Source organism: Lytechinus variegatus, chromosome 7 (assembly GCF_018143015.1).
Source record: "Lytechinus variegatus isolate NC3 chromosome 7, Lvar_3.0, whole genome shotgun sequence".
NCBI classification, from domain to species: Eukaryota; Metazoa; Echinodermata; class Echinoidea; order Temnopleuroida; family Toxopneustidae; genus Lytechinus; species Lytechinus variegatus.
In genome coordinates this window covers 43,557,528-43,573,630 of record NC_054746.1, presented here as the reverse complement: position 1 = coordinate 43,573,630, position 16,103 = coordinate 43,557,528, and the positions used below count along the sequence as shown (strand labels likewise).

General features: G+C 34.6%; 1 protein-coding gene across 2 annotated transcripts in view; it reads left to right on the top strand.

Moving 5' to 3' along the window:
- Nucleotides 1-15,585, top strand: part of LOC121419392 — a 33,544-nt gene extending 17,959 nt beyond the window's left edge. Inside the window, exons 3-4 of one of the 2 annotated variants that reach the window (XM_041613844.1) lie at nt 4,957-5,038; nt 15,414-15,585. In XM_041613844.1, the coding sequence (XP_041469778.1) occupies nt 4,957-5,038; nt 15,414-15,528 (197 nt within the window). In that variant the 3' untranslated portion in view covers nt 15,529-15,585. Of the gene's footprint in view, nt 1-4,956; nt 5,039-11,519; nt 12,174-15,413 lie in introns of those variants that run through there. The other variant, XM_041613845.1, reaches the window with a different exon arrangement.
- Nucleotides 15,586-16,103: the final 518 nt, after the last annotated feature.

Genomic DNA, 16,103 nt, shown 5'->3' with positions numbered 1-16,103 from the left:
TGTTCAAACATGTTTCTTATACTATTGCATGTGGAAAAATAGAGCCACAGCTGGAATCTTCATATTTACAAGTTTGTAGGGACTATGGATATTTTCCAAGCTTTTGAACATTTTAAATTCATAGAAAGTGAATGGATTTCAGGGCAATATCATTAATTCAGTTTTATGCTAAATTTTGATAATGTTCTCTGCATACTTATTTTATATGTTTAGAGGTGGATCAGAAAACATCTGTAATGTAAACAAAACATATAAGGGTGTGTTTATGCGCCACTTTTTTACCCCAGAATCACGATTCAAATCATGATTCTGCAGAATCTCGATTGTGTTTAGTCAAACGTAAAAATAAACTTCTTTCATATCACAAACATGAAGCACGGAAAAAGGGGCGTTTGGAAAGACGATTCTGTAGAATCAAGAACGAAAAACGTTGTATAAATGTAATCGTGATTTTAATCATGTTTCTATGACATCACTGCGTCGGCTACCTCTGGCTTGACTCTGCTACGCTAAATCTATGTACATAATTATGTGCTATGCATGCATGCATTTCTTGTCATGTGCATTATTTAAGTTCTGTGTTGATCATCGCATCATCCGCTGATTTTCATTTTGATCATTTGTGTTTTTTGTCATTGCTTCAAATTCAAGTTCTGGTAAATGAACTTACTGAAAAGACGATAAGCTCAGTTGTTGTTTTGTTAACAGTGCCAATATTAGATTGGATCTTTGCTGAAATTCACTTCCGAACACCATTTCCGATATTCACCGACAAGATGAGGTATAATAGATTGAATTCTGAAAGCAAAAGGTGCTTTTTCGAGAGCTGAAATACACGCAGAACAGTTGACCTATAGTTCCTGGGTCAATCTGCACACTGGATAGGCCCGAATCCGAGGAGAAACAGCATCGGAATGAAACTCATCTAAATGCTGATTCTGTGATATTGTGATTTCATGTTTGTTTGTTTTTTATCATGATTCTGGCTTGAGGTCACATAAACACAGCCTAAAAGTAATACAGACTTCGAGTTGATGGTCAAGGACACAATAATCTGGTTTTACACTCCTCACAAGTTTTATTTTGTCATGATCATTATTTTCTCATGATTAATTTACCATAAGTATGATTACTTCCTATCTTTGTTATGTAGAGGAAAGGCAAGGTTATTTGAATGATTGTGTTTTTTTTTCTCTCTCTCTCCTTTGAATGTCATTAGTTATGCTGCTGAAGTGTAGACTATCAGCTAAGGTTCAATGAACTCCTGTGGGGGTTTCTTTACTTCCCCCTCCTGTAAGACTTTAACTTTGATCAGCTTATGGCGTTTCTAATTATCGAATTGACCACAGTTATTACGATGTGGTCACTTCAATCCTCAGGATATTGGTTGTTGGGCGTTTATTATCCTTTCAATCAACTTTCTTATTTGTCAATAAATATGATAATAATATTGTAAATGTTTACACTCTAAATCATAAGGATTGTAAATCTACGTTAAGGATATAAAAAATGATAATCATATGAGTAAAATATGATTAGATGGAAATTTGCTGGATATTTTCCCATACAGATAACATTTAAATTTGTTTTTGTTTTTAAAGTGGTGATGTGACATCATCTGCAAACTTTGTGCATATTCATGATGACGTACATGCACCTGTTTCCCTAAAATTATGTTTAACTTTGAAATTCTATAACTTCATTAATTTTCACATGATTTAATGTAATTTTCTGTGTTATGCTTGTTTCATTTTCCCCTATCGATTCAAATCATATAACTTTCATCCTGTAGTAATACAGCATTTATATCTATGTTTTAATAGATGACCATATATCATTTATGAATGAGTGTATAACAACAAGAACAAGTGCCAGATCTGTAGAGTAGTTGCCGAAAGAATTCATTTTTATCTGAAACAGGCCTTGGAAAAGACTTCATTAGCTTACACCTCATTTAATTGCTCTAAGAGTAAGAGAGAGGTTATTCAACTTGGATCATATCTTTCTTCAGTATCCAAACGCCCTTCATATTTTCAGGAATGATATTTGATTCATTAAATTCTAGGATTAACATTTCTTCATAAAGAAGGAATATAATCATATACTACATTTGCAATTAAAGATATCACTGAGCTATCGAGAACTAGAAAACAGATGCTTGGCAAGTTTCCAAAGTTCAGCTGCATTATTTCAGTTCACTTGTGCTGGATTGTGAAATATAATTGTCACTCATGTCTTAATTGCTTATACAGCAAGTCATTAGTTTGAGATTTATTATATCATACTTAGGTTAATGTAATTGTGGTTAGTTGTTAGCAGGGGCATATCCAGGATTTCTGAATTTAGGACACAAAAAGTGCCCCCTCCGGGGTTTGCGCCCAGTCGTGAAAAGAGAAGCTCGTTTTGAAAAGAATTTTAGCTAATGACTTTTCAGGTCCTTTTTATTCTCTTTCATGCTACTAGATTTTGGGTGTTAATTTGATTTTTTTTAATATTTGAACTTTCTTTTACGTTGGTTAAAAATGTTATAATGATTATGTTTCCTCCTCTTCTTTCATTGAGAATGGTATGAGCCAAATAGAATTACCATTTTTGAAGTCACTTGAATTTGACAGTTCTTTACACTCATAATGATGTTTCTTAGCTGTGATTATGTCAGGGCTTCTGAAACTTGGATGAATTTCTTTGACCTATAATAACACAAGAAGTTTGTAAGAATTACTATGGAAGAATAGTGACATGAATGCTCCTTTGAAGAAAGTGTTTCATGACTCATGATGCATTTCTGGGTTTAACAATGGACCCAGAAAGACTTTACTTAATTGACCTTTAAAAACTATGCAAATGATCAACTGTAACCATTGGAATTGTGTTTGTGATTTGAGAGAGCATGATTCATGGTAGGTTTCAGAAGGGTCTTATAAAGCCGATGTAAGGAAATGAAAAACTTATTTGGCAGTAAGCTTGCCAATTCTCATCTAGAAACCATTTCGCTTGAATGTCCTTTCCTTCTTACCACATCAAGTTCATATTAAAAAGGTTACTGACCAGCTAGTTAAACTGAAATCTATTTTAGCTATGGCAGGCCATGCATACCACTTTCATCAGAGGGGATGACTGAAATCTAGTTTGGCTATGGCAGGCCATGCATACCACTTTCATCAGAGGGGATGACTGAAATCTTGTTTGGCTATGGCAGGCCATGCATACCACTTTCACCAGAGGGGTTAATGGATTTTAACTGAGTAATAGAGGTTGAAACTCATTATCTTGTGAGGCCGAAAAATGCCAAATTCTTTTGAATGCGCAATTCTTAAGAACATCCATTTGGGTGAACTTTGAAGCTCTGTAGCAAAAAAAATCAAGCACAGGGATCCATGTTAATTTTTGCAAATTTGGAATATTCGATTGCTAAAGTACCTATGTGAAAATGACAAGGATCTAACTTTAACCATGGAACATGGACCTCCGAACTCTCTGCATGAACTATCTGAACTTAACCTCAATGTCTAAAATAATTGTGAGGAAGTGTTTAGAAACCTTGGCTATTACAATTAATTTGAAATACATTTGATCTTAGTTTTGTATGTGATATCTGGAGGGATAGTGGGATACTGACCAGATAAAGATCAACAGTGATCTACTTTTATTCTAGATCAATCAGAAAACCATATCATTCCAGACATGCTCCCTAAATTTCATAGATCTACTGTGTCTAGTTGATGTCTGCATTTAGGTTTGAACTCCAAAAGAGTTATTTTCAACATTAAAAGATTATAAAGAGTTCCACTGATAACTATATATGCACAGCGAAATGAAGATTAATTTTTAATGTATTCATTAACTTAAAGTCAGATTTAATGAGGTACTCAATAGGGGAAGCAGGCCTATGTGCAAAACACTAAAAATATTTGTTAAATTCTTGGTAAATATTGAGAAAATTGTCTGAAAACATTTTGATAAAGTGAGTGCGAACGCAGCTTTCCTTATATGTGCCTGTGTGTTTATCTTCTACGATGAGTTGATGACAGACCTAAGACTTGACTCATGTTGTGTTGTTAAACTTGGCTGTCCCATCGGTCGAGTTAATTCACTGTCAAAATGTATGTCAATAGATGAAAAGAGATGCCTGTTGCTGTGTTTTGAATGCCAGACTGACTATTATTTCATTTCAGTCAATTAGGAGGGAAAAACCAGACTAATTCTGTTACACATAATTTTGGCCTAGTGCAAGTATTTTGTTTGTCTTTCTTTGACTCTCTAGTGACTGTGGTTTGCTTCTTACGTCACAAGAGTTAGGTAGTCAACTTGCCCTAATTATCAGTATTAACACTTTTTATGATCCATGTAAAAAGCGTTACTGTTTAACTTCCCACCCTCCTCCCACATAAATCAAAGCTGCAATAGTTAATTTGTTTTTTCTTTGCACAATGATAGTGGGATTTGAAATATTTTATTCTGTATTCCTTTTCCTCCTATGCAGAAGTTGTAGCAGAGTAAGAAGATTTTAAACAATGAATGATATGACTTTTATGAATTTTTTTTATTGGTAAACAATCATTGTAACCAAATAACTTGTACCAATTGTAGTCTCCTCTCCATGCACATTGTACCTTTTATAACTAGTTGATAAGGATCGATAAATCAAGAAAAATGAACTGAAATTTAATGTAAACTTAAAAAGTTGTCATTTTGGAGTTATGATTAAGGCACAACACAGTGTGAGTCATGGAAAAGACACCTCTTAATTCCCCCATTGAAGAATTGAATGCAAAATTATTATAATTATATTACCAGAAATAGTATCTTCTTTCAAGTACTTTGATACCATATTTATGTGGTACATGTTTGAATAGGGTATATGATATGAAAAACACATACAAATAGAACTGTATAAGAAACTTAGAGTATGATTAATGATCAAATGTTGATGGAATTTCTTGTTTGTACATACAGGAAACTATCTTGATAGGACATCTGATGGAGGCAAGATGGTTTCCATGACAACATATATGAAAGGATGCTCTTCACTGTTGAGGTAAGATAGATCCTGATTTTGATAGCATAGAACCCTACAGCTTCCTTCTTGGTTCTAACTGTTCACTGCATGCTTTGTTTAGACATGTATTGTTGCCATAGCTATCAAGAACAACATATATTAGACCAATAGAACAATTGAAAGGAAGGAACACAAACTGCACAACATAAAATGATATATTTTCTGTAATTTTCACTAAATCCCCTGTTTCTGGTTTAGGTTATTGGAATTGGAAAGGTGAAGATTTATGTTTCATTTATTTTGAAATTAATTTGATTTCATAAGTAAGATAGATTTCTATAACATAAAGAAGAAAAGAATTTTACTATATTTTTCTGATGTATTCTGTTAGAGAATGATAAAGAGCTAACATTCCACGCCTTAAAAGGTACAACTAAGTCAAATTTATATCTTGTATGGACAGCCAGCAATAACAAACTTTGCAAGATGGCAATGAGAATATTGATTACCCATCTATCAAGACTCAGTCTGTTCATGAGATGAGTTATGGTGTTGCTGGCTCTCCATAGATGTGATGGCTTTAAATCAGTTGCACTTTTTAAATATTATTAGATAACTTTTTAGGTGTTTGATCTTAAAGGTGTCCAACAAACCCACCAACCAGGTGTTAATAGACTTCTCACCCTACAGTTCACACATGATGAAATATCCATGTCACAATATCCTGTGCTACGAAATGACTTAACCTGTTAGTCCGTAGGCGTGAATTGTACATAATCATGAATAAAAAGTACTTTCACTACTCTTCTTCTGCATATCCCTTATTACAAGAGCATTACTTACAGGAGGGGGGTGGTGCTTTGATGGGGTTATACCTCATGAAACCTCAGGAATATTGGGCATAAAAAAAAACCAGGGGGTGTTTCACAAAGATTTAAGTATGACTTAGAGTCGCACTTAAATGTCTAGTTGCTCATAGTATAAAAGGCATGACAGCATTGGTCAGATCGTGCCAAGAGGACGCGCACTACTGCGTATTGATCAATAAGATTGCGCGTTGCATATCATGTACGCGTCGACATTTAAGTGCGACTTAAGTCATGCTTAAATCTTTGTGAAACACCCCCAGGACATGGATAACTGAGCAAGTATGCTGTTGTATGTGCAATATGTACCACAGTACAGGAGCATGCTTAGTTTTATATACATGAGGTGCAACCCCCCCCCCCCCACTATCCGTGTTTGTACAAAACTGTGTTACTGACTCTTCAGGTGGGTGAATACCATGTTGAGATACGCAGCATATCCTCACAGAGTGAGCTCAATTCAATCATTCCTTTCATGTCTTCATAATAACAGGTGCATCAATGGGTGGGACTACACTTGCCTTTATAATCCTGAGCTCAAAACCCTAGATGATGGAATATTTCTCAAGTGCTATCCCATTCTGTCTCAATATGATATTAATGACTCATAAAGCATTGAATTGCATTCCACAAAATTGCCATATTTTCTGATACTTCCTTATTACCTGTTTGGTTCATATTGTTTCTATTTGAAGGAAATAACATGGATCATATTGCATTTTATTGGTGTTTTCAAACCTCGAGTGCAGTTTGTAATCAAGGAAAGAAGTGGATAATATGACATGGTTTAAAGGCAGTTTAATTCTGCATTATTGATGTAAGTTTATGATGTTTTGAAATATCATCTCTTTAGAGACACTAGATACTGCATTGTATAAGTGAAATAGCAATACGACTTTCAACAAAGCGATGCTTTTTGCTGCATACTTTAAAGTTTATCAATACACAGTTGTACCCAGCAATAAGAAACCATTTTTCAGAAAGCAGGGGAGGTACAGCCCCCCCCCCCCCCAATCACACAGAGTGAGGAATGTAATAAAGATTTGATTTCAGACGAACTTATTAAGTCCAAGAGAAAATTTGTTGATGACAAGTAGAAAAGGAAAAGCAAAACATAGCAAAGCTTGCAGAGAGAGAGAGAGAGTGAGTGAAGAAGTAGTTTTGTTTCGTATCTCTTCAACTGTTCTCATGAATCATTTAAACTTTTGAAGGGGTAGATTATTGGTATATCATTATTTTGCACCTTTAATATACAATTAAATGCAAAATGCATTTTCATAGATAATATGAACAATGGTGAAGTAAAAGAGAAAATAACATAACAGTTCATCATACAGAACATGTTTCAAGGTTCATCATCAGTCTAAATTCATGAATTAGAGTTATACCCCTTTCATAAACCCAATTAAAATGAATTAGGCGGCTAATAGCAGCATAATTTGGTCGTAAAATTGGAGGAGGACAAGAGTTATCCGCATTACTCTGATGCTGCTATTATCCGCATAATAGCGGCATCGGGATAAGATTTTGAGTTTATGAACGCATTTCCAAATAATGCGGTTAATTGCCATGGTGCGGTCACAAGGTCACCCTTTTCCAACACAACCGCATCGGAGGGGGCGTGTCCAGTTGTCATGGCGATTATCCGCCTTTTTCAGGACGGGCGCTCGTAAAAATAATGCGGCTTATTTTCGGAGTTTATGAACGCAATTTTTATTGAATTATCCGCATTACTCTTAGGCGGCTAATTGGAGGATAGGTTTATGAAAAGGGTATTACTGGTATTTGTACATTTGAGCTGAAAGTCTGTTTGGGCAGTCAAAATCAAAGAAGGGCTCTCCCTCAACTGGAGAAAGTCCCAACTCAATCAACAATTATCAAACAATGCTTAATTATCCCACCCAAACTGACCTATCACTGATATAATCTTTACCTTTACTCCTTTTTAAATTCACCCTGTTCCACACTCTGTAAGTACATTCTTGAAATTACAGTAGGCGATGCTGCACCATCCCAGTTTTTGATCAATCTCGAGATTTTAGCGCGATCGGCCATCTTCGCGATTAATCTCGAGATTCAAGAAACCCCGTCTCCACCATCGCAAGAAGAGCGATTCCTGCTCGAGCGAGGCATCGATGCATTAATGGTCTGACGCCGTGATAAATAATCCCGAGTGCGTCTGCACCTACGAATTAGCGCGATAATTCGTAAAATAGCGCGCTATTTTGCAAATAATCCTAAGTTGACTTGGGATTGCAATCTCGAGATTAATCCTACGAACTAGCGCAATAATTGCGTCTCCATTGCAATCTCGAGATTGTTCAAATCGGGATAATTTGCAGGATCAGAAAAAGCGCGCTAATTTGAAAACTCGGGATGGTGCAGACGGCCCTATTGATATCCCAAATGTATATATACCAGTTACTCTGTTCTATGATTTTAGGCTGATGATGAGGTGTGAACCTTGAAAAATGTTCCGTTTATTAAAATGTTATGTTCTTTTCCTTATTTTTGTCTTTAAGTTGATATTGTGTCGTTCTTTTGGAAGAAAGAGAAAAGAAACGAAAGTTTGAATGAATGAGGAACAATGAGGAAGGTTGATTTAATGACTTATTAATGATCTAGTATGGTGTCATGATCTATCATATTAAAAGTAATTATGGATTGAATTTAATGATTATTGGCTGGAAAGAAGGAAGGAAAGTTAGCAGGAAACAGGAAGATATGAATCAAGATCATGCAGGCTCAGAATATTGAAACTATTATCACCCACAGGCTATATAGGTGTGATGTCACATTCACAAACTCCAGCAGTTCAGGTAAACTTATATAGCAAAAGCATATAGAGAATGATGTAGGTAGTGCTAGAAGCATTTAACAAGCAGGAAGTTATGATTCAGAGATCATTGTACTTTAGGTGTGAAACGTATTACCAAGAGGCAGTTTCATTCTAAGAAATAGTTACAATGAGAGTGTATCAAATTATGCAATATTAAATCTATTTCCTTATTTCTTTGAATGACGTTAAATAAGACATCAATCACGACCAGTAAATTAGATCGTGGGTGTTTGATCATGACAAACTTCACCTGTTTCTGCTCTTACTATATTCACATTGCCCCAAAACCTTTTTTTTAATCTCATTTTCTATTATTTTTCTTTCTTGACAAAGTTTATTTTCAAAGGGAAATCCATCATTGTCTTCATCAAAATAAATTAGGGGAAAAACTATCAAAGAAGTGGAAATCAAACAACAAATAGCGTTCCTGGTTTATCTTAATGATAGATTTTTAGACAAAAGTAGCTAAATATGTTTGTCAAAGGTTTAAATTGTCCCTTTTCATGCCCTTATTCAGGGCTGTCTCTATTAAATAAGGACTCGTGCATGAAAGTTCTATAATTAAACATTTGTGTCAAAACATGAAAAGGCTAATATGCTATAAGGGTCCTATGAATGTGCTCACAAAGTTTCAAAGATATAATTTTTTTTAGATAATTTCATTAAATATCTTTCACCGAACTCAGTAAACTATAGAATGTTATATCGAATCTTCATGAAATTTCTTATTCAATATCTGGAAATCAGTTGTAGAAAAGTTGAACCAGAAATACTTTCTTGTAACAATTTAGTAAAATTAACACTATTAGATACTATGCAATAATCTTACAAAGTGTTTAAACCATTCATATATCATTTTTCATGTTGAATCATTCCCTGAAATTCTTTTTTTTCCTTCGCTGAAAATAGAATTTATTTTAGAAGTATACCCCATGCAGTGCCCACCTCCCATTGACCTGCTTGATACTGTCAAATTCAATCACATCATCAATTGGGTTACCATTGTTAAACAACCTTGTTAGATTCTCTTCATAAACCACTTTCTACTCTCATATTGTTCTTTTCCTATCTCTCTCTGGATTCATTTATCCTTTCCATTTTCGAGCCCAAAACTTTTTGAATTGTTTTCCTTCTCATTTTCTTTTTAAAACAGATCACATTGTAAATTTGCAAAAAAGTATACTTATGATTTATTAAAGACAGCTACTGGGGAAGCATAAACACAACATGTATGCCAAATGCATTCAAATTATGTCGTTATGAACATGTTTCTGGTATGATAAAGAGTGCAATATTAAAAGAATTCTCATTTTGAAAAAAAAAATCAGTGCTAGTTAGTGAGTATTCCACATGAATGATTCTCTTCCCAAATAAAACTCAGTAATAGCTTCTAAATACCAACCAATATGAACTTTTGAGGTCACCTTGGAGTAAAGTGCAGAACTAGATTTATTTTGGTAAAATGGAGGATTTTCTCGTGCGGTTATTGCATCAATTCTAAAATGAAAGTTTTGTGGGATTAATGGTTGAGTTGTGAGGTTGATTGAATAAAAACAAAGATTCTAAATGGGTATAAAGGAGTACAATGATTTTTCAAAAGTTTTTTCCTATTGAATCCATTTAGGTTTGTGAAAGTTCAAGTTATCACTATTTTTTTTTAATATAAAAAAATTCATCCTTTGTGGTTGTTGTTACCTTGATATTTTATTCAATAAGAAATTATTGCAATATCTGAATCCACGATATCTTTAAGGTTAAATAGAATTATTAGAATATGTTGATTTGCTTGACCTCTGCCAAGTAATTTAAGTTTTGTATGTAGACTATCATCGGCTTCCAGCAAGAAGGGACTTAACATGCGCAAAACGTACATTTTTTTAGAAAACACAAATTATGTTTTGACCTTATTTTTGTGCTTCTAGCAGCTGGTGTATTATTCTCTGTCCTAGTTCTAAGACTTTCTGACAAAGCAAGATTTTGTTCTTCATTGATATTTTGTGATTTTATGTAAACTCTCTATAAACCCTTTCTAATCTTTTGAGAATGAATACTGTATGCCCTTTTTCCGAGAACAAAAAATACGCAATCCACTTATCAAGTTCCCAGAGAAAAAAACGCCTACGCGAATACGCATTCCAGTTCCCAGAGAATGACCGCTAGCACTACCGGTAATCGGTCTATGCACGTAAGGACGTTGAACCAAGAACTGTCTTTTTTCCAGGAACGAAATGCACGATCCAGTTCCCAGGGAAAGGACGCATCTATTTGCATAAAGCACATTTCAGCAATAAAAACAAATCAATGTTTTAAAGAAAATATTGATAAGTCCCTTCTTGTGGGAAGTATACTGTTGGTTATTTATTCATCTTTTTGTTTTCTTTATTTTATACTGCAGGGTAGGCCTGTTCACTGCTTTCCAAAGGCACCCTGCAGTTTAACAAACAACTCTACATCAATAGCAATTCAATGTATATAACAAAACAATAAAGTAAAAACAGAATACAATATATACATATAGAGTGAAATCAACAATTATCATGGAATCATTGCATTTACATCAAGTTATTCAATGTAATTACATGTATGACAGTCAGAATTTTAATGGTTTACAGTTATCACACTTTTACACTGGTAATAATTAGATAACACGAATGGAAGCAGAATGTTAGACAAATTTATTAGTCTACATCTATATGCAGCTCTTTGATCTTTAATTCATTCATGAATTTCATTTTTTGCTTACTAAATCACTCTCAGAAAAAATTACACCTTAGCTTTGCCCTCATTTTCCCCCTCTTTTCTCAATTTGTGGCAGTTTTCTCATCTATCCATCCATCTCCAACTGTTAGGTAGTGAATAGGGTGATCAGATATAACCACCTGCTGAGAGTGAGTAAGTAAAGATTTTGGTATCATGACCACATACACAGATAACTGATATTCATTGACACCCTAAATAATAAATTGATGAATCATGTGATAGTTTGTGAACCATTTCCCTCTTTTGGCTTGGCAGAGGGCTATTGGGAGGGAAACCATTCATCCTAGTAAAGGAAATGTGGAAAGGGATTAAGAGGATTAGGCCAAATCAAAGAACTAAATCCAACTTAATCTGTTGTTCCACAAAGCAGGATTCATAGGAGTATGAGTAGCCAAAGATGTAGAATGGCAAGACATAATATTTTTGTTTATATGAATGAAATAATGGTTGATTGCCAAGATAATGGATTTGTAGTGGCTTTCACAAGTTCAATAACCAGTCATTGACCAGGGCCTTGTCTTACAAAGAGTTGTGATTGATCCGTTTGATCAACAATACAGAAATCATTGATCCCAGCATCCATAATGCATAATGTTGCGTATATAAGTGTCATCTTGATTGCTACAAAAACTACTGCATTAAAATTATTTGTTCACAATTTTAATGTAACACTTGCAAAGTTTTCCTTAAAGAATATAGTGACTTTGAGCCTCATTCAGCTTTTTAAACTCTATTCAAAAAGTCATGAATTTTGAAGAATTTTCACCTCATGATGTAACATTTGTAAATACATGATAAGATTCTATGACACAGGCCATGAGATGAAATTTTTTTTAATTACATTGGTCATTTTGTAATTGTAAGTAACTGATCTCTGAAGAATGATAATCCATATAAGAATCACTCTATCTTTGTAAGATATGAAAGTAGAAATTCAGTAAAATTCTTTTAATTGTATAATACCTAGAAATCTCAACAGAGTGAAGAACTGAATTATTTATTCAGTCAAGGTCTCTGTGTAAGGCTCAAAGCCTCAGGGCCACAGGACCAGGAGAGGGAGCAATTGGACCGTGGTCACCCAAATAATAAAATATTTGTTTAAAGCTTTACCACTATCCAAAGTTATTTGTTTGGCAAGTTTATGGACAATTAAAATATACAATGGTGAATTCATTATATACTCATTGAAAAGCAATTTTTGGGAAGATTACTGATTTTTTCTTCAATTTTCACCTATTTTTCTTCAAATACCTGGCTAATTGAATGCCTCCTTATTTGGATTCCTTGCTTTCTTCCTTTCAGAGCAAAAAGCAAAAAGGAGTTTTTGCGAGTATGGATATGTCATTGTATAAGTCCCCCCCCCCCTTTCTCTCCTTTCTGTTACTTTATTTCTTGTTATGTATTTCTCTGTGTTTTTTTTTCCATTTCAATGGAAAGTAAAAATGGCAAATGTGTCATCTTTCCATAAAACAAACTCACAGAAATGCAAAAAAATTATTCAAGGGTCAGACTCCCAAACCCTCACCTTAAAGGTAAATGCTAAATTTGGTAACGATATCAAAATGAGTTCGTACAGAATCCAATGAAATGACCACCAAAGTGTCTGTTTTTATGAATAAAACGCATGTGCCAAAGAATTCTGGAAGAAATTGTGTAATTGCTTTGAAATCAGCAAATAAGCACAGGATTCAGGTAGAGCGTCGGGCCCGACGCTCTAAGCAATAATTATACATTGTCCCACGTGCGCTTATCTGTGTTGGGGATCTTCGGTGTGAACATTTTTCAGTGTAGATTTCAAGATTTCACAAAAGGTGGTTTCAAACCGCCTCGATCACAAGAATCCCCATTACATTACGAGAACTTTTTAAGGCTAAAAAATACCCGTTAATTATTCCTGCATTCACACCGCCCCGAAACACATCCTTCGGGATAAGTTCCCGAAGTTACGAGCATGCGCAGTGTGGTCTGATAAGCAGGCAAGGCGGGAGATTCAAAATCACTTGCCCAGCAGCCACCCACGCCGCCGCGCCCAACGACACGCTGGGATAAAAGTTCCCGTAATTTGCTTTCACATTGCCAAAATACCTGCGACCTTGGAAAAATCCCCACGAAAGTTCTCGTAATTTCACCAAGTACCTACTATTTAGCAGGTATTTTCTTTTGGGGAAATTACGGGTAGTTTGTTTTCACATTACCAAAATACCTGGTATTTTCTGATCGGGGTAAATTTCCCGATCAGAGAATACCTGGAACTGGCGAACTTCGAGGCGGTCTGAAACCACCTAAAGTTCAGTTAATGTAACTGTACCAGATCTAGATCCTCGATGATATACTGACAATTACGCCTTGTTTTACAGACTTTCTCATGAAATCAGTGTTTACTGCAAACTACTGGAATTTCTCTTTAAATGCAGTTCTACCCATGATTTGAATGTAAACATAAATATTTTAAAAACCTATATACAGCAGTCTCTGAGTCAGGCCTACTGGTGGACTGGAAGTTTCAGCTCCTGATATTTCCTTTCAATTTTGGTCCTGCACAATATAATAGAAACATAACAATTTACTCTGAAAATCTGAATCCTTATGTCCATCTTGCAAGTTAATTCAATAATGAGCCTTTAAGCATCAGCCACCCTTGTAAAGTGAAGAGTAACCTGCAAGTCTCCTGTAAAAACAAGTTGCTAGATTTTTTTTTTAGTCTGTGATGACATCGGTCGGCCATCTTACATCCATTTTCTCTCGGCCATGCATGTCTTGATGACAGATCCTTGGATGGCTTGAAGGCTTTGACTTGAGAGAATCCTGGCCCCATCTTTCTACCTCATGTGCCAGGTGTTGTGTATTATCCTGCTGGTTCCTTCTTGTAGTCCCATGTGTAGGTTTTCTTGTGAGTAGTCTGAGAGAAGATTAATCAGTCCAAACCACACCTTTGATTTTTACCTGAGCCTTGATTTATTTTTATCCAGGTCTCTATGGTCTACAGCTTGGAACATGTAAGGATTTGATGATAAATAGAGAAAAAAATCAAAATTTCATCAAATTTTATTCACATCATTCTTGATTAGAAGCTATTGTTATCATTCATAAATCTAAACTGGAACATAAAAATATTATGAGCAAGTCCTCCTGATCATGCTAAAATAGGATTATGACATATTTTTTCCCCAACAATTGGTCAATCTTCAATTACAGTTCTGACTTACTTGAAATCGTAAATTCATATTACATTTGCAGTCATAAACAATTTATTTTGCAATACATTTTTTGCAATTTAATACTTTCTAAGTTTCTTTGTGACAGTACATTTACAATTACTGCCCCAAATATGGAGTACCCTTCCAAAATATCTCCTCTTAAATGGGAAGTTCACTTTGATGTAAAATTGATTTTATTAAAAGCAAACAAACATTAGAAACTTATTGAAGGTTTGGCAAAATTTTCAAAATTTTAATTTGTTGTGCCATGTGAGAGCATTTCCCTATATGCTAAGCCATATCAAATTCTAAAGAAAGAATTTGAACCTTTGTATTTATATAGCACCAGGTACATCATTTTGTTTTCAGTCTACACCAGCCATGAAAAAGAAATGAAAATTTATGAATTTTATATTTATATGAAGTATGGAGCAACTGCTCACATATGAAACCACAAAGCCATTACTTCCAAAACTAACAAAGCTCTTTATGCATAAGGACTTTTGTCATATCTTCACAAATATTTTCATCTTATTTTTCTGGGTGATATATATTTTTTTAAATATGACTAGGGTGAGCTTCCCTTTGATGTGGTCAAATGTGTAACATGTCTATTTTTCAATGACATTGCCGAATTGAAAGAAGATCTATGAATAATTCTAGCTAGATATACTTCATATATAATCTTTGCCTAATTTCCCTATTAAAATTATCATTACGATAATCCAAACAATATTGACTGATATATTTAGCTTCAAGTCACCTGTTGCTACAACCTGTTCATCCCATGCCAGAATAGGACAAGCGCCATCTGTTGTTAGGTTCATGTACAGGTATGTAATTCATGCCATCATTGTTTATTTATAGGAATGTCTGCCTGTTAGAATCTGCAAGTGGGCAGTCTGTGGATTGAAATAATGTAGTCTAGATCATTCAGACCCATTGATGTGTGATTGTGATACTGGTATGATGTTTTCAAGACGTAACTAGATTGATGTGTATAGATAGGGTAATAGGCCAACATGATAAGTCTGTTGACAATTGGATTATTTAATTCCCATAGGATTTGTACAGGAACTTCTTGATTCCAGGAGTTAAATGCATTAGATCTTTGTCCAGATTTTTGAAACTGCAATTATGGAAGATAGCAGTATGATTTTAAAAAGTTTATCTGCAACAGTTGGCCTGTCCTTTGCCATACACATTTCATCCATTAGGCCCATAGCTTTCAGATGTGGGATATGACATTTTCTTTAGAACTTTCATTATACAACACCGATGTAATAAGATGGAACAGGATGAATACATGCCCACTAATTGGTGCCAACTCACGGTCATGTTAGAGTGTTTCTACAACCTTCTACAAAGCTATAGGCCCCTATATATAACAATAGGAGTTTAATGACCAGCAAACAGAATGATGTAGTTATGACTTGTTTAGA